Source organism: Vanessa tameamea, chromosome 18 (genome assembly GCF_037043105.1).
Source record: "Vanessa tameamea isolate UH-Manoa-2023 chromosome 18, ilVanTame1 primary haplotype, whole genome shotgun sequence".
Taxonomy (NCBI): Eukaryota; Metazoa; Arthropoda; class Insecta; order Lepidoptera; family Nymphalidae; genus Vanessa; species Vanessa tameamea.
In genome coordinates this window covers 3,839,001-3,863,276 of record NC_087326.1, presented here as the reverse complement: position 1 = coordinate 3,863,276, position 24,276 = coordinate 3,839,001, and the positions used below count along the sequence as shown (strand labels likewise).

Here is a 24,276-nt window from a genome sequence, read left to right as displayed (position 1 = left end):
TGTAGTTTTTTTATACCTTGTGAGCTAGTGAGTCCAAAGTGCAGTTAATGTTAGTGAATGGCTTGTGTTGAGAGATTAGTGTCTAACGTTAAAAGAACTTCATTGATATTAAACAGTAATAAAGCTAGACTGATGGGGGTAAAGGAAATATCTTATAAAAAAATAAAGTGAAAACTGCAAATCATGTTTAGTGTTATGTCGTGGTAGGTATAAATTACCTGCAGTGTTTGTGAATGTGTATCGTGAAAATGGGGAATTTTAAATTTGTGTTGTGTCTAAGACTGAGTAAGTAGTATAGTAATATTTAATATTAAACCATGAGGAAAAAATATTGAGGTAATTTATAGTCAAATGATAATAATAAAACACTATCAAAAGACATTGTTATACAGTTAACATGATATTATGCTTCTATCCAATTTAATGTTAATTATGGAAGTCATGAGATAATGCTATTTTTCAAATATAGATTATATAAATTATTTAAAAATTGGATTTAGGCATCAAAACATTTTTTCACATTCATTATAATTGGGCGGATTTAAAAACTGAGTCATTTTATAAACAACCTACATATATATATATATAGTCTAGATCTAGAAGATTACTTCATGTGCTGGAGGTTGTAGCCTGCTTATTATATATCTTGGGTGAGTATTGGTAAGTACAAATATTCAATACAGAGCCGTTATTAATAGGTAATTCGAAATTATATTCATCGTTTAATTTGTACAAAACAAATAAACCATATCAAAAATACAAAACACCATTTCCGTAATTTGCGCGTCTTGTTTTTGTATTATGATCAGAGACCAAAATTTAATACAAAATATTATTAATATATTAACATGTGATTTTGGTACATTGATTCAGTGCTTAAATGGCTATAAGTTGTACTTAATGGCACGATTGTTTTATTAAAGTCACATGGAATGAGACTATATAAGTTATAATATGAATGTGCATCACTAATAACCGGTATTATTTAAAATTCATTTGTAAATAAACAATGTTTTCTACATGAAAATTCGCGAAGACTATTTAATTTGTTTGTTTTGTACAGATTGAACAATTATTGGCTTGATATTAAAATGTACTTAATCAAAATGGTTCATTCATCAAAAAATATGTTTAGGAAGGGATACACCGAAAAATGGGAAAGAAAAAAGAGTAGTTTATTGAGCAAATTTATAAATATAGAGTATTCTATTAAATATATAAAGAGTAAAATTTGTATTCTGGTTATAAATTATTTAATACAAACCTTGTTTTTTCGCTAGGAACAAGTAACTTTCTGTCGGTAAATAAAGAATACTGTTACTAAAAATTCCACCCGATTCTGATCTGATCTGGTCTGAATCCATTTAGATATAAACTTGACTATCGCAGCTTTACCAAAATTATTCAATCCACAAATCAATATAGATTAGCTACAATTTAGTCCTGAAGGCCTTTAAATTACTTAATATAATTTAGTATTCATGTGAGACAATAAAACAAGCAACATTAAAGCTTGTCTATAATGTAGATATATTACAAAACGAATCTTTTCTTTTGATACTACGTATATAATGAAGCTTAAACGTTTAAATACATATAAATAAATAAAATGTGCTTGTGTGTCTTTTCAAAATAACCGCTTTTTAAAATGTGATTAAACGGAAACAACTAATTTTTTGTTTGTCTGGGCTCACATAGGTTTACAAAATAAAAGGAAGATTGAGCGCATGAAAACATTAAAGTAAAGCAATAAAGGCGAATACAGCTTATTTTTGCTATATCGTCTATAATTAAAGTAATACCGCCTCTGACGAATTAACAAAAAATGTGCTGTTTCGCAATACGTTTTTGTTTTTATATTCGCTTTAGTGTTACTTCACTTTAACGTTTCATTCACTCCACCTACCTTTTCTTTTATAATCTGAGCGGACAACCTTGAAACGAGTTAGTTTTAAATCATTTATGTAATATAATTTCCTATATTATATAAATGATCTTATTTCATAAAAAAATGTTTGTATCAAAAAATGTAATACTACTTATTACATGTAAAATACAAATTGAACGCGGCATAAATCACGGGGCACATAAAGTTACAACTATTTATTAGTCAAATATTAGGTATAACTACTTATATTTGTTTCTCTCTTCCAGTGATAATTCTACCTCTGGGACTACTTGGACTATCTGATAAAAAACAGTATTAAAACTTGTATGAAAAAATAAATAAAGCAAATATTTAAAACTTGTCTTTTTTTTAGAGTGATAAAGGCCAACCTTTATATATAAGAAAGAAGAAATTTGGAAGAGTTGAAATGAAAATTAATAAAAGTCTTTTTGTCATCACAAGCAGACGAATATTGAAAGCGAGAAAGTAGCGAATTAAAATAATATAGAACTATTCTGCAAATTTGAATTTATCAGCAAAAAAATACTACATAAAGTTTTTTTTAACACCTCATTTACTTTGTCTTATAAAGGTTTGATATAAATAAAGATTTGTGTCCACTTAAAGAAGATAACACCTACACTGCGCAAGCATGATTATGTCGGAGTGTTGGAGTATATTGTGTTTATTGTTAAATATTAATATTCTACTATGTTAGAAAAAGTACTTTAAAATGTTGATTTTCGTAATAAAAAGCTACAAAAAAAATATATTTCTTGCCATAAAATTAAATTAAAATTTCAACCATTTTTATTCTTGTCAGTCATTTGTGATGTCATATTGATAACAACAGCTATGTAAATAATGAATTACATACAGTCACTATCGTTGGAGTGAAATGTACAAATACTAACATTTAAACTCCAGAAAAGTTGCTTATCAAAGTGTCAGATGATATGACAGTTTTTGCATCACCACACCAAGGCGGATCGTCTTTTAGATCACGTGATATACAAACTAAAAACTACGACTTAATTTCTATACAGGGTTATTAGTAATTCGACGTATTCCCGTTAGGAGGTGATAGGGGTGACTATTTGCGATAATTTGAACCCCCATATGCATGATGCAAATGTGAACCATTTTTGAGTTATCACGTTTTTTAGATTTTTTCAAAATAAGTCAAAATACATCATCATCCTCCTGCCCTTATCCCAATTTTACTTGGGGTCGGTGCAGCATGTCTTCTTCTTCCACACTTCTCTGTCGGACGTCATCTCACAAGTAACATTCTTTAAAAATAAGTAAAAATTGCAATTTCAAAAATTTATTTAAAAAAGAGTATCAATTAAAATCTATTTTTTTTCTTCTGATTTATAAAAACGATTAAACACTGGATATTTTTCAATAATTATCGGTCTAAATTTAAAAATGCGAGACAGAAAACGGTATTATTTCAATATTTTTTTCCCTCAAATATGCGTGAAAAAAAATAAATCATTATGAAACTTGTTCTGCAGATTATTTTAAAAACATAATCGTTTACTTAGCTTTCCGAAAATGTATAAAAACTAGGAATTTATTTCAAAGCAACCGAAATAAAATGATCAGAAAGGACGCTGGTGGAAATGGTACCGAGAATACCCCATTATCCAAATTTAATTCTGAGTACGAATACAAATAAAATTACATCGAATAAAAAAGGTACAGTATAATTTACATAGCACAATGACATTTTGTTTGTTCAACAATTTCATAATATTTAAATTGGTATAGCCTATTTCAATTACAAGAGGAATTGAAATAAACAATATGTGACATTAAATGCACGAGATATTGGTCAGGATGTTGAATATTCTATTATTATCGTTTTAGATGGTAACGATGCATTTAATGTAACTTTGAAAGTGTACTGTATGTATATATGTATGTATGTATTAAGTAGTAAAGCAGGATAGTGTTGTATTATAAATAAATATAATATTAATCAGCAAAGCATGGAATAGAATCCGTAAATCTAAGTTTTGTTTACCTTTATTCCTTCTTTAAATGGAATAGACTTTATATTTATCCATTTTACGCTTAAAACTACCTCCAATTCAGAAAGTTTACATTTAGCTTAGTCGTTTTTTAAAAATAATAAACATATTATTTTACTGAAACATTAGAAAAAAGTGGCATGTTTTTTATGAATATTTCGACCTGCTAGCAACTCAAGCATTTTGAGTTTTTATTTAAAAAAACAAAAAACTGAAATTAAAGTTCTGTTACTACAAGAGGTTATGCACCGGAGTGGGAGTCACACTGATTTTCGCCAACCGGCCGGGCGCCATCGCAAGTCGAATCAAAGCACAATAAAATTAGTTCACAGACGCATTTCACTATCTAATCAATTAAGATTTAATAAAGTTATTTATGGTATAGGTAGGCAGAATGGCAAATAGCCACCAGATCGTAAGTGGTTAACGCTGCCCATATACATTGGTGTCATATGAATTTTTAACCAATGCGATACCTACTTTAGGAACTGAGATGTTATTTACCTTGCACCTGTAAAGTTATTCTGGCGCAATCTCCCTTCTAACCGAAACATACCAAAACTAAGTATTGCTGCTTGACCGTAGAATATATGATGAGTGGGTTGTATCTACCCAGACGGGTCTGAACAAAGTCCTACCACCAAGAAAGCAGTTCTTGAGAAGTATAAATATTCTGTAGCAAACTTCACTTAATGTGATCTAATAATATATTAAATTATTGTTTTGTTGGTATAACACTATTTACCTTTTATGTCAACAATAATTTCTTACTTTTATTTTTAATTTGCTCAATTACATAAACATTTATTAAATAACAATTACAGTTACATACAATTTTAGAAAGTATTTATAGTCTTGTTTCTAATATGTTCATTTAAGTAGACTGCTTGAGAAAAACAGAAACTTATTTTGTGTAATTACTTAGGTAGTTAACTAAATATTACAATTGACAATAAAGTGTTATTTATTTTGACAAATTGCAAGGTAATTTTAATAATCTCGTAAGCTTTGTGAGTTTGTATTAGTATACGTGTTTGTAATGAAGTAACAATATTAACCACAGAGTCGCCACTTTTCTTCACGAAAAGCTTCAATAAAAAAAAACAATTAACTCATTCACTATACATCAATCTTGAATGTAGGTTTTATTAAACCAATTTAGCCAATTTATCGGCTTTGGTTGGGAATAGTACTATATAGTATGTATTGGTATGTTTTTTCTTAATGTCTAGACAAAAACTTTAAAGATTTGTAAGTTTTATGACACAGTCCTCAAACTTACGAATAATATCTTTACTGACAACAATTTGAGAAACTCGGTATCAACTTGACATCTTTCCATTACGTGCCGTATTACCGTCTCATCGAATATTGAAAGCGAGAAAATAGAAAGTGCGCTGTTCGGTATGGAGCAAATTATAATTATTTGGACTACTTAGGCCAAAATATTTGATTAAGTGACATCGGGCCGCAGGGTCACACTGACCCAAACGCCAGTCGTTTCGTTATCAAAATGAGATAATAGAGAGTGCACTCGTCGGTAATTGTGGGGCAATTTTTAAAACTTTTTCAGGACAGCTCATGTATTGTACATACGTTTGATATTGTAACTATGTAGTGAAAATAATACTTTCTCGACGTCCGTGGAAAAAGTGAAAAAAGATATTTTTATGCCTAGTTGCAACTTGCAATTATAATGACTAATGAAATAGTTAATCGCAATTTTTACGTTATAATCACCGCATTGTTCGTTAAATCTCAAAATTTAGTAAAACGAGTACTAAATTCGACATTTCTTAATCGAAGTTAGATAGTTAAAATATTGGGTAATGTAGATACCTAACATTTAAACATACGAATACAATCATCATACTAATATTACAAACAGGTAAGTTTTGTTTGTTAGTGTTTTCCAGTTAAAATAAAAACAACAAATACTATTCATAAAGCTTCGTAATTATTTTATCTTAAAGTTTCAGAAGAGACATACTTACTAGTCTAGTACAGTAATAATATGATGAAAGATTTTTATTGCAGTGAAATTGTAGGTCTATTATGTTTTGTAGTAAATAATGATTGTTACTAAAACTATAAAGCATTTTTTTTTAAATACATTGTTCAGTGGACCTACATTGAGCGATTTTACATTTTCGCCCTCTTTCAACTTGTTCAGAATTCAATTCATTCGATTTTGTTATTCTATTTTCATTTGAGGTAGCAAAACACATCTTTCACAATTCATCACTTTTAATAACTCTCTCGATTCCACTCCACATTGCAATCTATAGTCAAATGCTTTCAATTCGCGTAAAAAAAGATTTCGGGCGAATCTTCTCCGTTCTAAGTCTAATATAAAATGAACAATCCGCATTTTCTACAAACTCCGGTTATAGTGTTCGACAAAACATTTAGGCCTTGCCTTTTATGTATGATTACGAACAATGTTTTGTTCAAGAAGTGGCGCAACAGATACACATTAACTTCATAGGAGGTACGATGAGAGGCTCGTAAGTAAGTTTCCAAAATATCTAAAGAAAAAAGAGCAAAGTTTTTCTATTTTTAGATAAAAGGGTAATAACCACAACTGTAGTTAACTTTCATTATTTATAAAATTTATTATATATGTCGGAGCAGGGTGGTAATCCTGACTTAGTGGGCACGTATCTTCTCTCGGTTCTGACATGATGGGGTCCCTCAAGCAAAATAAAATATCTCGAAGCACTTGGATCAAAGTTAATTTATTTTAATTAACACAATTAGATAAGGTATAAACAGGACTTCTCGAACAGACACGTCCGTTCGATGTCAGCTCCCAAATCAGCGTGAGCTTCCTTCTAACGGCCGCATCCAAGCGTGACTCGGTGTGACGTCACACTTACGTTCGATTGTCGGTATTCTCCTACCCGCGGTCGGTCGATTCTCCGACATATATATATTAGTTATTTTATAAAAGTTTTCACACCTAATTTCACCTCTTTCTTTAATTCTGTACCTCGTTGGTACAGAATTAAAGAAAAAAAATAATAATTTGTTAAGAAATGAATGCTTGAAACTAAAATTCATTATAGATTTTAAAATAGGGTTTTATAAGAGGGGAAGTTGATATCGGAATTTTGGTAGTAAAATTAGAGCGCATTTTAGTAGTTAAGTGACATGGTGTTATATTATAGAAAAGATATATTAATAAACAACTGTTTACAGTACACAATAAAGAACTATTTAATAGTAAATCACATTAAATTTACGTATTCATAATCTAAGATTATTTATATCTCTACTCCTTCTTTCTATGTTGGGCAAAGCATAAATAAAGAAGGATTCCGTTTATTATGTACTAAGTGTATATTAATGTCGTAACAGTAAAAAATATACTGAATGAAAATACCTGGACCAAAATACTTTTTGTTATTTTTTTTTTATGTATCTACTCGACTTACAAATTAGATTATAATTGTAGAGGTACTCGTCCCTAACATACTTCTGGTTCTTCTACTTATACTCGTTGGAGCGGTATGTCTTTATTTAAAAATGTGTCAATATATATACAAAAAACATAATATATAATTTAATTGATCAATAAATTAAACTAGATATTTACAAATAGTTTGTTCAAAGGAAACGCTTATATTTCTACCGATAAAAACGAATACAACATGAAAATTAACATTCATCCAATTAAAAATATTTTCGAAATTGAATTGCAAATTAAATATTAGGATTTTCTACCATTAACAAAGACTCGATATTATCGTATTTTGTAAGAGCGCGAAGGGTGACCGCCTTTTACCCCTGTCGCACTATATATGCGAAATGCAGTAGTTAGTTTGACTTACTCGGAGCACGTCTTTGGACTATAAGTACAGTGCGCCGTTCGCGGATAAAGCATCACGTCACATATGGTTACTGGGCACCAGAAAAAATTGCGCGTATCCATTACGTAAAAAAATCGTTCGAAATATTATGAAAGTTAAATTGTAAAAATAAGGTTAAGATTCCATTGGTGTTGTATTATTTAATTAAATATATTCTTTTATCTAATATAATAAATATATAAGAATATTTTAATTAATAGTTCAATGAAGCAAGTTTTTTGTTAATGATTACCAAAAAATTGTATTATTAATGTTACTCAAATGAGTCTACTTCACATATATCCACGCCTTAACTTCTACGTGCTAGTTCAGAGTAAAACGAAGAGATTGTATATGACTTTTATTTGATTCAGAAGAGCGTTATCAATAACGTGGAACGTACCACTGTCGCCCACTAACTAAATATTGAGGGCAAACAACTGCAAGGTCTTAAACAATTATCAGTGTGACAATGAGCATAAGTGAATAAGTGGCCATTTTAAATTAGGAAGAGGTCAGCGATGCCGACCCAGATACATTAAATTTTTATTTGGAAAAGTGTAGGAATTTTTTGAATTAACATTGGTGCTGCAATAAATAATCGCAATTTCTTACATCACCAATGCGTCACTAACCTTGGGAAATAGGAACTAAGATGTCAAGTAGTGCCCATAATTAGGTAGATAGGTGGTACAGCCGGTTGCACAAAGCCCTGAACTTATTTATATATTAAATTAATTAATTGCAGTTCAGATTCGGGACAAGGAGATGCGTACTCGATCGTGCTACAAATACCACTACAATGATGATTGTCGTTATAATAATATATTTAAGCGTGATTATATGATATTCGTTTCTCAAATGGGCGAAGTAAAACTAGTTAACTAGTTTCTTTCCCTAATTAATTTAAAATAAATACTTAAGGTACACGTAAATCTTAAACGAAGTTTGAGGATCGATCACTACGTTGTTATATACTAATAACTAGCGTTTGTGCTCGGCCGTGAAGAAAAACATCGTGAGGAATACTGCATATGCCGGATATAAATCTGCCACATGACGTGTTGCAATCCATATCGAAGCAGCGTGGTGTATTGAGCTCGAAACCTTTAACTTTCCAATCTACTTAAGCGGATGAGACACCACGGGCTAGTATTGGAACTTTTACTTTACTGCAGATTTTTTTTAATTTACGATTCCAAAACTAAGACACAACTTTTAACATTTTCAAAGGAAAAAAAAAATTCAAGTTTAAAATACTATAGTAATTACAACCACCAAATGAAGTAGCACCTATACTTACCTAATGATGAAAAACAAATTCAAAATAAAATTTTAAATAAATACATAAGGTAAAAAAATAAATAGTTTATTAATTATCTAAAACAAATTTTAATTCCTACCTATTTACAATATAGGTATCATATGCGCATCGTTGCCCTTCAAGCGTCAAGAAAGCAATTAGTTTATTATGTTCATAACATATTCATACTTTAGGTAATAAATAAATTTAAATAATATATAAAGACAATGATAATTGACACAATAGCTTTCTGAAACTCAAAATAAATGTGAAATTACAAGTTTAAGTGTTAAGTAGCAATTTTACAAAGGCTCTGATTGATAACTTTATAAATTATGACTAAGCTGTTTCGGTAATAAATAACTACTTATTATTGGTGTAAAATCTTAAAAATGTTCATTTGATAAATTATGGATATATATAATATGTTATATATATATTACCTATTTATAACCTGCTTGTTTTTATTTCATACTAGATTACATTAATTTAATAGACTATTTTTATCTTGAAATCAGTCATAAAATAATACATAATGAATGCTTGAACTACTCATTAGTAAATAAATATTAAATAAAAATATATATTATAACAATTACAAAAAAAAACAAAACAAAGTTGCAAATTTGTGCCATTAAACAACACATCATGGGATTTATATTTCTAAATAAATAAATAAAAAATATTTAAACAACTTAACCCAAAAAAGAGATGTTAGGTATTATAAAAAAAAAATCTAATTTATTTTATTAACAACAACAAAATATTTTAATTATATTTTATACAGGAATCCTTAAATATTTTAAATATTTGTCTTTTTAATAAAAGAAGAAACTTGTTTATCTTCCATTATGACTACTATAAAAATCAAAATACATTCTAAAGCCAATATTATAAATTAAACATATTTCTTTTTATTTTAATATAAAATAGATCAGAAAATTACAATAATTAAATATTGTGTTGTGTAACAATTTTAATAATATCAAAACCATAAATAAATAAAGTTGAATGTGAGCTGCATATAAATACATATTTCTTCAAATTAGCTCTCATTACTTATCTGCATGGAATATAAATAACAAAATAGTAACAGAAAACAATTAGTTAATATTTACAACATTATAATGGCATAGATCATGTAGTTCACATTCTATAAACCTATTTGGACTTAAATGGTTGACATATTACTAAAAGAGAAATAAGTTTAAAGATTGTGTATAACTATCAACTGAGTAGGTAATTTGCTAACTTAAAATAGCAAAATGTACTTTTGGATACAAAGTAATATTGTGTAAAGGTAAAAGTGGAATACTGAAAAGCTTCATTTTATGGATGAATAAAAATGTTCCTTAATACAATGTGCTAAATGATATCCAACCATGTGAAAAAACACTATTAAATAAAAATACATTAGGAATTAAGAAAATATTAATTTTTAGTACAATTTTTTATTATTCATAACCATGATTTGAATCATATTTTGTTACATTACATTATAGATAATCTATTAAATGAAATTAACAACTTTTTTATTTTTATATACATACTTTAAAATTAATGTATAATTTTAGTTAGGTCAATTTAGGAACAAGGGTAGGTCCCTTTAGCTGTGGAAGCATGAGGTGTGTGTGCCCCGAGGATGACAGCAGCGGGATTGGCCTCGTGCTGCTGTATGCACAGTGAGGAGAGGGGGGAGGGACATTATTTTCACCCCCTGAGGATAGCTATGCCAAGCCACGAGCGGGGCATGGCATGAGAGAGAGCAGAGTTGCATTATGTCAACACAATCACACAGCCTCTCCAAGCCGCGATGAAACAAAACAAAAAGGGAACAATGGTAGTTTTGAACAATAAGATAGTTGCATTTTAAGCTAATTCAGATCAATTTTTTATATACTTAACATTATTTTATTAGAAGCAAAAAAATTATTCAATTTTAGACCAATTTAAATTTTATCAGATTTTTTATCTCATAATTTTTTAGTTAATTTAGTTTTTTATAAAAAATTGTGTTCTTTCATTTGATCAAGACAAGAATTTGTATGTAGTTCACAATATTAAAATGTATAAATTAATTATCATACATTGAGCAATGTTAATAATTCAATAATAACTTACTTAATTAAAAATTGATGTATAACATTATTTTGAAACTAACAAATTTGTTTTTATTATTAATCCAAATGATGAAAATTTGATGATCCTAATAAAATTATGTTATTTATTTATAAACCAATGACTTCATAATTCATTTTATGAAAAAAATTGAATTCAAAAAAGCAATCATAAATGAAGTTGATTCAATTCTTTTTTATATTTAAAAATACTTAAATACTTGTTCCAATGGAATATTAAACTTTTAAACAGTCTTATTGTCATCACAATATAATGTTCCTTATTTAAAAATCCTATGAAAGTAAATAATCTTTCAAACACTGTGGCAAGGGTAGGGATTTTACTGAACCATTTTTCACATACTGGAGAATAGCATCCCGACACACATTTTGAAGAGTTTTCACTGAAAAAACAAATTTAAGAATTAGCTATTAATAAATGAGTGCTTTTGGCAATAAACTATTATTTTAATTTATTTTTGTTGCTCGAAATAAAAAAACTATATAACATACCTCCATAGAGTTGTATTATCTTCACTTGTTTTGTAGTTCCATAAACATCAACAACTGCATGAAGTGGGCCACTTGTATAAGGTATAGTTTTTGTGCAAGGGCCCTGTTCTTCACCATTAATTATGAAATGCATTTCTGCTAAATCTGGTTCATCCTTGCTAGTTTTAGGGCAAGGGACGAACATTACGCCAATTCGACTTCCTGCATCCATTGGCAAAATACCCTGAGGTGTACCTTTTTGGGTAAGGTTTTGTGGCCTAAGTATCATTTTAGAAATATATCCTCGAGGAGTTCGCACACTATGTCCGTCTCCAAGTATTGATAGTCTCGTTTCGTTATCACGACGACTACTAGTGCCCTGATTAACAAGTTCGAAGGTACTAATTACATTGTTTTGGGATTTTGATATTGGGAAAATCCATGACATACCCGTATTGGCGAGATCAGGGAGAGCATATTGCGGGAGACCTTTGTCGCCGAGAGCAGCCGTCTGTGGATCGAGCAGCGTGAGACCAAGTCGCATATGACCGCTCCAGCCACGCTCTGTCTTTTCAATTTCAACTAGGAATATTTCACCAGGCAACAAAGGTTTTTCACTGAAAGTCAAGCCATGCGCAAAACTGGTTTTACGGTACGCCACCGTATTTTCTTCAAATAAAATGATATTTGAACCATGGTAATGATGAAACCGGGATAACATGTTTCGACTAACACATCTACCACAGTATATATCGATTATTTTTCAGTAAAAACACTGACGTACTCCAGAAACTAAATAAAGAGTTTCACATTTTATTGTATGCAAATAACATTTTGCATATTTTGACAAACAACAGCTACAACACTAGTGTTGCATATTGATAGTCCACTATCGATAGACTATCGATAGACTATCGATAGTTAAGGTGTAAGCGATACTATCGATAGTATTGTCACGTGTCAATACTATCGATAGTATCGATACTATCGATAGCTTCCCATGAGCAATACTATTGATACTATCGATAGTTTTGCAAAATCCATTACTTTTAACCTAAACTATCGATACTATCGATAGTTTTGTGCTATCAATAGCCAGTAATTTCCGATAGTATTACTTTCTCAAGATAAGTAATTTAGCAGGCCAACTATAGTGTATGTTTAAATAAATGAAACTAAATTTACCACAATATTTGTTTTTAGATTTAAGACATTTTATGCGGAATAAGGAATAATGAAAAATTTGAATGTGAAAAATGTTGTCAATATTTTTTGTGTTTGATTTATGAATAAACATTATAAATACTCATAACATTAAAAAAATCTTTAGAGGACGGTGGCATTTCGATGAAACTTTTTGTAGTAATCTTGAGTGTAGCGATTAGAATACATTACGAATACATTACTTACATTAAAAAACCAATACTATCAAAAAATCGCTGGCTATCGATAGTCCCAAACTATCGATACTATCTATAGTACCAATAGTATCGCTACTACCAATAGTATTGCTTACAGAGAGCTAGCGATACTATCAATAGTATTGGCACTATCGATAGTATTGCTCACGGAGAGCTATCGATAGTATTGATCAATACGATACTATCAATCGTTTTCGAGGTCAATTATCGATAGTCAAACTATCGATATTTCTGCAACGCTGTCAACACTCATTTAAACTTTAACAAATAAGACAATTGATATTGACAACAGTAAATATTGACAGCTGCCATTAATATAAGACGACCGTTGTAACTTGTTTCACGTCTGTCATGAATAATGGCTAGGATACAAAAGAGCTCTTTTACGTTGGGTTTTATTTTTGTTAACCAAATGGTTATTAGCTTTCTTCAATGTGCGATCAAAAATATTTTTTGTTCGTTTAGTGTTTTATGATCAAATAAATTATATTTCTTAAGTTGCCGGGGTAATCATTTTTATTATGGTTTGCCCGAATTAATATTCTATATCCTATTCCAATGGATTCTACCATTGACAGGGAAAGAAACCAGGAGTGGAAGTCAGTTCAGTTACTAAGCCGAGACGATGACGCAGATGTGGTACAATAGTTGTTACTTTTTCCTTCTTCTCTAAAAGAATTATAGTGTTATTATTTGATTCAACAATAGTCATAATTGTAATGTTATGAAGTATATTAGACAATAATTATAATAAAATCAATTTAATACTTAGTTGAGAAAATGTCAGGTTACAGAAGAATTTATTGTTCTCTGAGAGAATATTTGTTACATTATCGGTGAATGGAATTCGTCATTTTAAAATATATTAATTTTTATCTTTTTCGCTATTGGCATAATATCTGTTTTAACTATATTGGCGTACTACTCTTTACTCCCTTCATTGCTAAATAAATTTGGTGAAGAGTAAACGAAGTGGAATATCAGGATGTCAGACGAACATGTAATTTACGTGAAATAATTTGTAAACAAGAAAATACGAAATAAATCAATTAATAACCATATAAAATTATTAAATCGTGTAAACAAAATGCGCATGTACATAATAATGTCGTTTCATGACCCACTACACAGGCTGTCTGAATTTATTAAGAATTTAAATAAATCGCTCCTGTTAACAACCATCAGCACATCATGATTTTTCTCATTCAACTAAAAGAGATGTGGTCAATTGAACTTAACTTAGCGCGTAAAATCTCAGTACTATAATTTACTTTTATATAAAATTTAGTAGAATCCTTTATGCTCTTCATACTTATATATAGGGCAAATCTAGAAGCTAATATCTATTAATATGATCAGGTAAAACGGTAGTTCAAGTTTATTATGAGGTTGTATTTTCAAACATTCTTGATTATGTGTTTAGTAAAAGAATAAGCTTAATAATGAAATTTAAAATAGTCGTGCACTTAAATAATCATTTTACTCCTTTTTATAAGGACTTTTTTTGGAAAATTAAATCTTCGTTCAGTATTTTTTAGTCTATTTTTAAGCCATATTGAAATTGTTAGTAGTCTGTATTTAAAAACGAAAAATGGCTGTCATCGGCAAACTGGTCACGCGGCATTTTCGCTTGTCTTTACGCTGTTCACTAATAAATAGAAAACAAAGACATTATTCAATTTTAGCTCAAAAACCAGTGTACACTAGCATTTATATTTCCAAAAACGAGTTTAAAACTCTACCAGCTGTAGTTACTCAAAAATTGTGTGCAATAAACAGGTAAGCACTAGATATATCTAAATTTAGTATATAATTTAAAGTACAAAACTCAGCTTACAACTACAATATGCATTACCACAATTAAAATTTAATTTAATATATTGCTTTTTTAACGATATAATTATTTTAATTGAAGATTATTGTTAAATTGAATACAGTTTCGTCTTCGGCTTTTTCTTGATTTATATAATTTAACAATAAAACAAAAAGCATAACATTTAAATTCAAATTCATATTATCTATTTGTTAGTTTTCATCAGTGTAAAAGTTTAAATTTCAATACGAAAACAAATCTCTCGTTTGTCAACAGGTTATGAAAATGTCAATTTCGTTATTTACAAATCAATTTAAACTTTATATGCATGAAATTAAGATCAAAATTGAGTGTTAGTTTCCTTATAGTTTTTATATATATATATTAGATGTGATAAAGGCACATAGGCACTTTTACTTACTAGTTTGAGAAGTGATTACTGCCATCTCATGAGTAGTATTAAATTCTATTAGTGATATATTCTGCTTTTTAATCTATTGAATTACACATGCGTTAAAGATGGATGATTGTTTTAAATGTATTTTTTATTTTATGGCGATTTCTGTATTATGTTTCAGTCATATGAAAACAATGGGTGCATTAAGTCCATTAGATCCTTCGTCTTTTTCAAGGCCAGGTATGGTTCTATGAACCTATATAATGTTCTATTTGAAATAAAATTATTAATTATTTTTCAAAAAAATGTTTAAGGATTTTGTTATATTTCAATTTTTTTTTTATTTTTTTTAGAGCTCGCTGTTATAAAACATGTTGACTTATTATACAAAGTGGATTTTGACAAGAAAATGTTATATGGGACATCTGTTTTAACAATTCAAGTATTAGACTACATCGAGGATGTGGTAAGTAAAAATTTTCGGCATATGTTTAATTAGCCATTTTTTTGTACAAAATATATATTATATAAATTTTGTTAAAAACACCAACAGATATTATTCAATAAGTATTGATAATGCTGTCAATCAAATCAGTACTAAAGGTTATCAACAGATATATGTGACATATATTGACTTATCACAAAATTCTTATGTGAAGAGTCTTATAATAATATCTATCTTGTGTGATAATATATGTATGTGTAACTTGCTAGCTATCTCTGAAAAATGAAGTATAGACATTAAAAGTAATTCTAATTCATCATATTTCATATTATTATTGTTAGGTACAGTTAAAATAAATTCAGTAATTTATTTATTTAGTTTCTTTCAATTTCTAAATTTAATGTTAATAACTACACAAATACTGGACTGTGTATAATACTGGCTGTATCAAATGTAGTCCACAGTTCTTATAAAATTAACAAATAAGTGTTAAATTTCTCTTTAGGAAAATATATTCTGAAACTTCTTAACATATAAGCACATTAAGTTTTTATAAAACTTTTCACTAATGCCAACCAAATTAGAAAAAGTGACCAAATACAGCTTCAGTAATTTGTTTCTATAAACCAATTAGATAAAAAATTGCATGCACACATAGCAAAAATAAAACGTTACAAGGTTAACTATTGATTTGAAAAATTTGTTCTTAAATTTAGCCTTGTAATATTACTTTCATTAAACTTCAATAAGTTTCAATCAATAGGCAACTTACCGGCATATAATACTATATCATAATTATAGTATCATATTTATTCACATATGCTTTTAAATTATTAATCAAATAGGATAGATGTCTTTGTTCAAGTATTTATATTTTAGGTAAATGTTTTAAGTTACATTAAGGCTTACATGATTATATATTTAATATATCTCTGTCAGGTAATTTTTTCTGTGTAATTAATGAAGTTTAAATTTGTTCTCACATTGGAGAAATTTTATTTTATTTAGATACAACATACAACCTGTTTCATTATTTCCTCCTCAAATTTTCACCATTTCTTTCAGATATTGGATACAAATAATTTAACAATAGAGGCAGTTGAATTAAAAGATGGTACAACATTGAAGTATAAATTAGATGAACCTATTCCTAATTATGGTTCAAAGCTGACTATCACTTTACCCCAGTCAGCTGCACCTGAGCAAAAGTAAGATTACAAACTAAAAATTGTTAGGCTGATATTCCTTAATAATTTATATTTACTTGTCTTTTTAAGAAGCAAACAATAATTGGGTATTTTTGTTATCATAAATGCAAAGTTATATTAGGTTTTATTTTTTCATTACATTTTAAATTAAAATGTAAATTTTTAAAATTTTGTACCAATGTTGCACAGGCATTTCCTATCTTCGTTAATATGATGTGACAAATATTCTTATTGTGTTAAATTGTAATAGAGAAGTAGATGTCCTAAAACTTGGAAAGACAACAGAACAAGTTTATTCAAAAGTCAACCTCATTAGAAGTTTCATACATTTTACCTTTGATAGTATAAATAGTTCAGAATCTGAAGAGGCTTTAAAGACGGACAGGACTCAATGTGTTTCCATGACACTTGCTGGTTTTATATATAAACCTTGCATGTCTAACCTTATAATTGTGGACATGAAAGAGAGTGCTTGTAACAATAATAACTTGGATACCAATAGTTCGAGTTGTGTGTGTCTCCAAATGGCCCTCAGTGACTGTACAGAAATACTTTATTGGGGCAATATGTAAGGAGTGGTCATGTAAACAATCTCTTTATATTATGTAGCCTGTAATGTTACAAATGTAGCTTAAATTATTACATAGAGCAATACTAGTAAGAAATATTTATCATAATAGTAAAAAAGAATTATGATATCATCTGAACTTAACTGATATTGCTCATTATAATTGTTTAGTACATTTTTGCCCTGTTACAATGATAATAACTGCTTATTGCCTATATACGCCTGCTGAAATTGGTATAAAAAAAAGCTTTAACCATTTTCCTGTTCTGTATCACAAGTCCTGTGTAACTGGTGGTTATTGTTTGAATATTGTGTCTGCTGTTTGAAATTTGTTAAGAATAGAATAATATGTATTTAAAAAAAAAACATTTTATTTCCTTTTGTTTTTTGGCTCACATTTGGGAAGTTATTTTATACCAGTTTCAAACAAAGTGGATGAAATTTTCCATAACCTTGAGTGTTAGTGACGATAAAAACTAGTACAGAAATTAAAAAATTGATTGTGTAATCTTTAGATTGCAGATTAAAATAAAGTACAGCACTGAGCCATCAGCAACAGCATTGCAATGGTTGGAACCAAATCAGACATCTGGCAAGAAGCATCCCTATCTTTTCAGTCAATGTCAGGTAAAGCAACAACATATTAAACAATTAATAAAAGCTTTAAGGATTTTATATAGTCTTATTTTGTGCTTAAAATTCTTTAAACTTATGTAAAAAGTTTATCATTATCTTATTTGACATAAAATTAAAATTATATAAATTAATGTGTACTTTAATTCTATTTGTATTTTGTTATAGCCAGTCCATGCACGTTCTATTCTACCCTGTCAAGATACACCAGCTGTTAAATTTACTTATGAAGCCGAAGTAATTGCACCTGAGGAGTTCACAGTTCTCATGAGTGCAATCCGTGGAGAGAGCAACGGTAATAAGACTACTTTTAGACAACCCGTGCCTATACCATCCTACTTATTGGCGCTAGCAGTAGGTGTCTTGGAGTCCAGGAGATTAGGACCTAGGTAAGTCAATTTGTAATGAAGGCCTGGCCATGTTACTTGACCATGACTTTTTAGAAAAAATATTTACATCAAATCTATAAATATATATATATTTATAGTCATTATACATTATAGGTCTCAAGTATGGTCTGAAAAAGAGGAAATAGAACAGAGTGCCTGGGAATTTGCGGAAACCGAAAAGTATTTGCAAGCTGCGGAGAGACTTTGCGGCCCCTACCAATGGACACAGTACGACTTACTAGTTTTACCCCCTTCATTCCCTTATGGGGGTATGGAGAACCCTTGTTTGACGTTTGTTACCCCTACCTTATTGGTAAGTTGTCTACCTCTACCTATGGTAATTTTAATTTGATGAATAATGATTGGAGTTGAAAGGTAGATAAAGTTTGTTATTAGCAAATTTTGGTTAACCCTATTATAAAACAAAGTTATTTCACCCTTCTTCCCATAAATAATAGAAGCAAAAATGTTCTCTTTTTTTATGATTCTGATAACAGTATATCCTATCATTTGAATTATTTTGTTGACAATTTTTTTTAAATAAATATAAATTATTGTTTTGCACACAAAAATACAAACTAAAAAAGTTTTTGTCACAATAAACACGAAAACGGAGCGAATTTTAAATTATAAGACAAACAATCCTCTCCCAAATACGAAAAAAAAAAACTAATAAGCAGAAAACGAAAAAAAATATAAAAAGTTGTATTTTTAGCATATATATGATATTGAGTCATTCAAGACGGTAGGTTTATTTCTACAAAAAAAGTACTCGAAATAGGCTTTAACCTGTAAAAATACGTATTCGATTTAAACTCAATTTTAAATTGGTGTTATTAGGACCTAATTTAAAGTTTCAGTATTTAACTGAATCATTTTAATTTTAAGTAAATAACGACATATACTTTAAATAAGTAACGTGCATATGAGCTATTTTAATAATGTTACTTTACATTAAATGCTTATTGTTTAAATACTCATGTCAACTGATATACATATTATTAAAACTTTTGATTACTTTTTTCTAACGGCCATAAAAAACAATCTGATGTTTAGTTATGCTAATTTACAATGGAATATTGAATTTCGCTTTATAAGCTTTATGCTTTAGATAATTATTATTATCTAAATTTATAATTAAAATGATTAACACAACAGTTTTAAATTAAATATTCTAAATGGTTCAATTGAATTCTACAATACAAAACAACAATAAAGTATCTACAAATTGTAAAAAAATGATATTTAAAGAAAGGAAGGAACGCCATGCCAAAAATAAACATATTAAATACTAGTATTACAAATATATAGACTAAATCACACTTAGCATCCAATTACTTTAATAAATTTTAATCACTCACAAGTTTTTGTTGTTTTTGTTTTCAACATATACTATAATTATATATAGGGTGTTTTGGAGCAAGATTGCTAGGAGAATAAAATAAATAAAATAGTTCTCAATACAGGTTTAAATTCGATCGGAATGACATCCCATTGCTTACTTTTTGATCTTTTACTTGGTGGTAGGCCTTTGTGCAAGCCCGTCTGGGTAGGTACCGCTCACTCATCAGATATTCTACGGCGAAACAACAGTACTCAGTATTATTGTGTTCCAGTTTGAAGGGTGAGTGAGCCAGTGTAACTACAGGCACAAAGGATCTTAGCTCCCAAGGTTGGCGGCGCATTGGCGATGTAAGGAATGGTTAATATTTTTACAGCGCCATTATCTATGGCGGTGGTGACCACTTACCATCAGGTGGCCCATATTCTCGTCCGCCAACCTATACCTATACAGTAAAAAAATCTTACCCCACCTTTTTAGACTTTAAATATGTTATTTCAATGGATAAGCGAACCTCATAAATTCTTCATAATTTCTATTTCAGGCTGGTGACAGGAGTCAAGCAGATGTAATCGTCCATGAGATAATGCACAGCTGGACTGGCAATCTGGTGACAAATCGGAACTTCGAACATTTCTGGCTTAACGAGGGTTTTACAGTGTTCCTTGAAAGGAAAGTTGGTGCGTCGCTCATAGAAGATCCAGTTAAAGCTAAAAAGAGCAGGGATTTCCATAGCATACTCGGGCTGCAGGAACTTAGTGAAACAGTAAGTATGAATGTAGACTATTTCAATGAAAGGAGAAGAGGGGATTAAACAAATTTGACCTTGAAATAATATGGCATTAAAGTTAAAGTTTAAAGACTAGTTTTGGCAAAAGTATGGAATGAGTCATTTGAGTAACAGAATATATTTGGTTATTTTAGTATATCAATATTTATATTTCTTTTAATAGCAACTCTTGCATTTAAGTAAGACTGGAAGGACTGACATGTTATGTAAAAAAAAGTTGGAATTCGAGCAATATTTAAATAGGGATTAAAGTAAACCTTTTATTTCATAAAAATCTCAATTAAATATTACACCACAACAGGTATATTATGACACCTGTTTACCTGTTTGTAACTTCATAGTTGTACTAAATGGAAGGTACCCAACATGTATGTTTCCAATAAATTGTGTAATATTCTCTAAACAAATGCTCGATCAATAATAACTATTTGGGGAGGTGGAACAAAAGAAGTTTATTCAAGTTTATATATTTAGCAGTATTGACCATGACTTAACTAGGCAATCCATTTGCGATTTATCAATGTAATTATTATGTAACATATAATTTTTTGTCATCATCAATTATAAAATGAGGATATATTTAATATATAATTTATTACATACGGTTTTTTGTCATTTCATTATTTGTAGAAACTGAAAAAACCGTGAGGTAGCTCAGGACAAGACAAAATCTTTATAGATTATATATTAACACAATTGCAACTATGATATCCTTTTTTTTCATAAATGAAACCATTTAATATTTCAAAGTATGCAGATTGGCAATTGGGCCATCTGATGGTAAGTGATAACCACTTCCCATAGACATTAGAAGTATAAGATTTGAACTATCTCCTGCATTATTAATGTGCTATCAACTTTGGTAACTAACTTGGTTTATATCATGTGCCTGTTAATACACTGGCCTAGTTAATACCTTTGGCCTGTCAAACTTAAACATAAAAGTAATTATTATTGCTGTTTACTGGTAGAATATGTGACTAGTGGGTGGTATGTACTCAGACAGACTTGAACAGAGCCTTACCATCAAGTATAAATTGTCCCTTTACATTATCTCCTGCAATTTGTATGTTGCAGATTATAAGTAATCTCGGTGTGGAGAATCCCCTAACATGTCTGGTACCAGACTTGAACAACACACATCCAGATGACTCATTCTCTCGAGTGCCATATGAAAAAGGTTCTCTCTTCCTTCGCTACCTCGAAGATTTAATAGGAGGTCCAGGTGAGATTAAAAGAGATTTTTTTTTAGATACACGATGACCTCGGAGATAATAATCCATTAACTCGCTTGGTCGTCCAATTGAATGGAGTGCATCCTGATGACGCGTTCTCAACTGTTCCATACGAAAAGGGTTCGCTCTTTCTACGATATCTCGAAGATCTACTCGGAGGACCTGGTATGATATAAAAATGGTCACTCTTAAACATCAACATTTAAAGATTTAAAATAAGACATGTATAATTATATATGTTTTAAGTACGCGTGCGATGGGGTTTTACTCGAGGGGTTATTCTCCTCTAAATCTGTTGTCCGCACCAGCGTGAGAATTAGCGTATGCTTTGAAAGTATTCGTAAATATATATTTTTTTTTTCAAATTTAACGCTCACAATGAGCCCCTTTAAATTATTTATGAGAATATAAGTGAGTATTTTTATTAAGGTAGCAATATCGAAATCGATGTATAGGGGAACTTCTGATTTTAAATATAATATAAGATAATGACGTTACGTACGATGAATATGTACGTTTCTCTTTTTTTGCTAACTCGGTGATAGCCCCGCGCCGCAACTATTGGATAAAGAAGGGTGGAATAACTAAGTGTGAACCTACAAAATAATTTGAAAAATAATCTTTTGCACTAGATTCTAGGATAATAAAATGCATGGAGTTCATTTTATTATACTATAATTCATATTCATTGATTTTCATGCAAGTTATATAGATGTAATTTGATGTTTCTTGTTGCTTTCTTATGCTATAAGATTCTGAATATCACTGCTGGTACACTCACATTATTTTTTATTAATAATTTACTTTTTTGTATACAGCTGTTTTTGACGACTTCCTGCGATCATATCTCAACAATTTCCAAAGACAGTCGATAGACACCGATCAGTTTAAAAGCTACCTTTTAAACTACTTCAAAGACAATGAAAATTTATCGACGGTAGATTGGGATACCTGGCTCCACAAGAGTGGTATGCCACCAGTAATACCAAAGTAAGTTTTTAAGTCATACTACTAGGGCGCCAATTTTACTAACTGTCATAAAATCGCAATCGAATCGAAACGGTATCGTTGCCGTTCAGCCGTTTTCCTATACTACCTATATTACTAACAGAATGATAAAGTTGCGGTTCGGTCGAAGTTAGATCGGAATATATTTAGAATCTAAATGTCTCATAACTGTTACATGTTAGTAGAATTGTCCCCTTGGTCTATAAATAATACTATTGTTGAGATCTACCAATTTTGTTAGCATGCACAAAGTAAGATAAAAATAGTGTTAATAATTATCCTTTCTTTCACAGCTATGATATGTCTATGACGAAATCAGTGACATCTCTCTTGGAACATATTAATGAACCATCTGCCAACTTCTCTAATGATGATATTAGGTCATTCACTCCACACCAAATTATCAATTTGCTACAATCTTTAATCGACCAAGATCCCCTGCCGTTAGACAAGCTTCGTGATCTTGGTGACGCATACAAAGTTGCTAACAGCAAAAACACTGAAATAACATACAGATGGCTAAGATTGTGTATAAGGAGTAGGGATGAAACAAAATTGAGTGATGTATTCGCATTTGTCAACCACCAAGGACGTATGAAATATGTTCGACCTATCTACAGAGACCTTTATGCCTGGGAAGATGTTCGGGACCAAGCTATAGAAAACTTCCTCAAGAATGAACCTTACATGATGCATGTATCTGCTTATACATTAAGAAAAGATTTGCATCTCAGTGAATGATTTTAATAGAAAACAAGTATTTTATTTGTTGAAAATTATTGTTTTGGTTATAGTCAAGTTGTATAAATGTGTAACATGTGCTTCGGCTTTGCAGGAGTTTAATTAAGTATTGTTCATTATGTATTTTTATTTTTATTAAACTATATAAATAGTTGAACAACATAATCCTTGTTATGTCTTGCTTTTTAGCACCTACCAAAAAGGGTAGTTTTGTCAACAGAAAATATTTAAAATTACTATGTCCTTATATGTTAAGGAGCATATTTTGTTATGAATAAATCAATATATACTTCTCCTGTTTTTATTTTATATATATTATTTACTTGTAATATTTATGACATTATAAAAATATTTAATGGTTTATTAAATTAAAATCAATTTAATCAAAAAGCTTGATTCCTAATTACTTACAAAATACATGAAACTATAATAACATATAATTATTTATCAATCTCTGAAATCAAAAAACAAAGCATCTTGTAGTTAACTTTCTGAGGTGACACCGAAGGATATAAATGAAATAAGTTATTTTTTAACAGCGACAGTACAGGCTCCCGTTGCGGTATATACACAACAAGAAAATATGGTACAGGGTA

General features: G+C 29.7%; 2 protein-coding genes across 3 annotated transcripts; one reads left to right on the top strand and one right to left on the bottom strand.

Annotated features, from left to right (window-relative positions):
* Positions 1–11,239: 11,239 nt before the first annotated feature.
* On the bottom strand, positions 11,240–12,555 carry LOC113396780 (neuralized-like protein 2). The gene is made up of 2 exons (XM_026634837.2): positions 11,712–12,555; positions 11,240–11,602 (listed from the first exon to the last, which is right to left on the bottom strand). Exons 1-2 carry the CDS (start codon positions 12,409–12,411, stop codon positions 11,493–11,495), a joined length of 810 nt encoding a protein of 269 aa, XP_026490622.1. The 5' UTR covers positions 12,412–12,555; the 3' UTR covers positions 11,240–11,492.
* Positions 12,556–14,695: 2,140 nt separating this feature from the next.
* On the top strand, positions 14,696–23,973 carry LOC113396737 (leukotriene A-4 hydrolase). 2 transcript variants are annotated; one of them, XM_064217673.1, is made up of 11 exons: positions 14,696–14,890; positions 15,503–15,561; positions 15,675–15,787; positions 16,832–16,974; positions 18,058–18,169; positions 18,344–18,564; positions 18,679–18,877; positions 20,451–20,672; positions 21,949–22,096; positions 22,750–22,921; positions 23,233–23,973. In XM_064217673.1, exons 1-11 carry the CDS (start codon positions 14,703–14,705, stop codon positions 23,678–23,680), a joined length of 2,025 nt encoding a protein of 674 aa, XP_064073743.1. In that variant the 5' UTR covers positions 14,696–14,702; the 3' UTR covers positions 23,681–23,973. The 2 variants fall into 2 exon arrangements, with proteins under 2 accessions (XP_064073743.1, XP_064073742.1); XM_064217672.1 differs by lacking the exon at positions 21,949–22,096 and adding an exon at positions 21,774–21,921.
* The last annotated feature ends 303 nt before the right edge of the window (positions 23,974–24,276 follow it).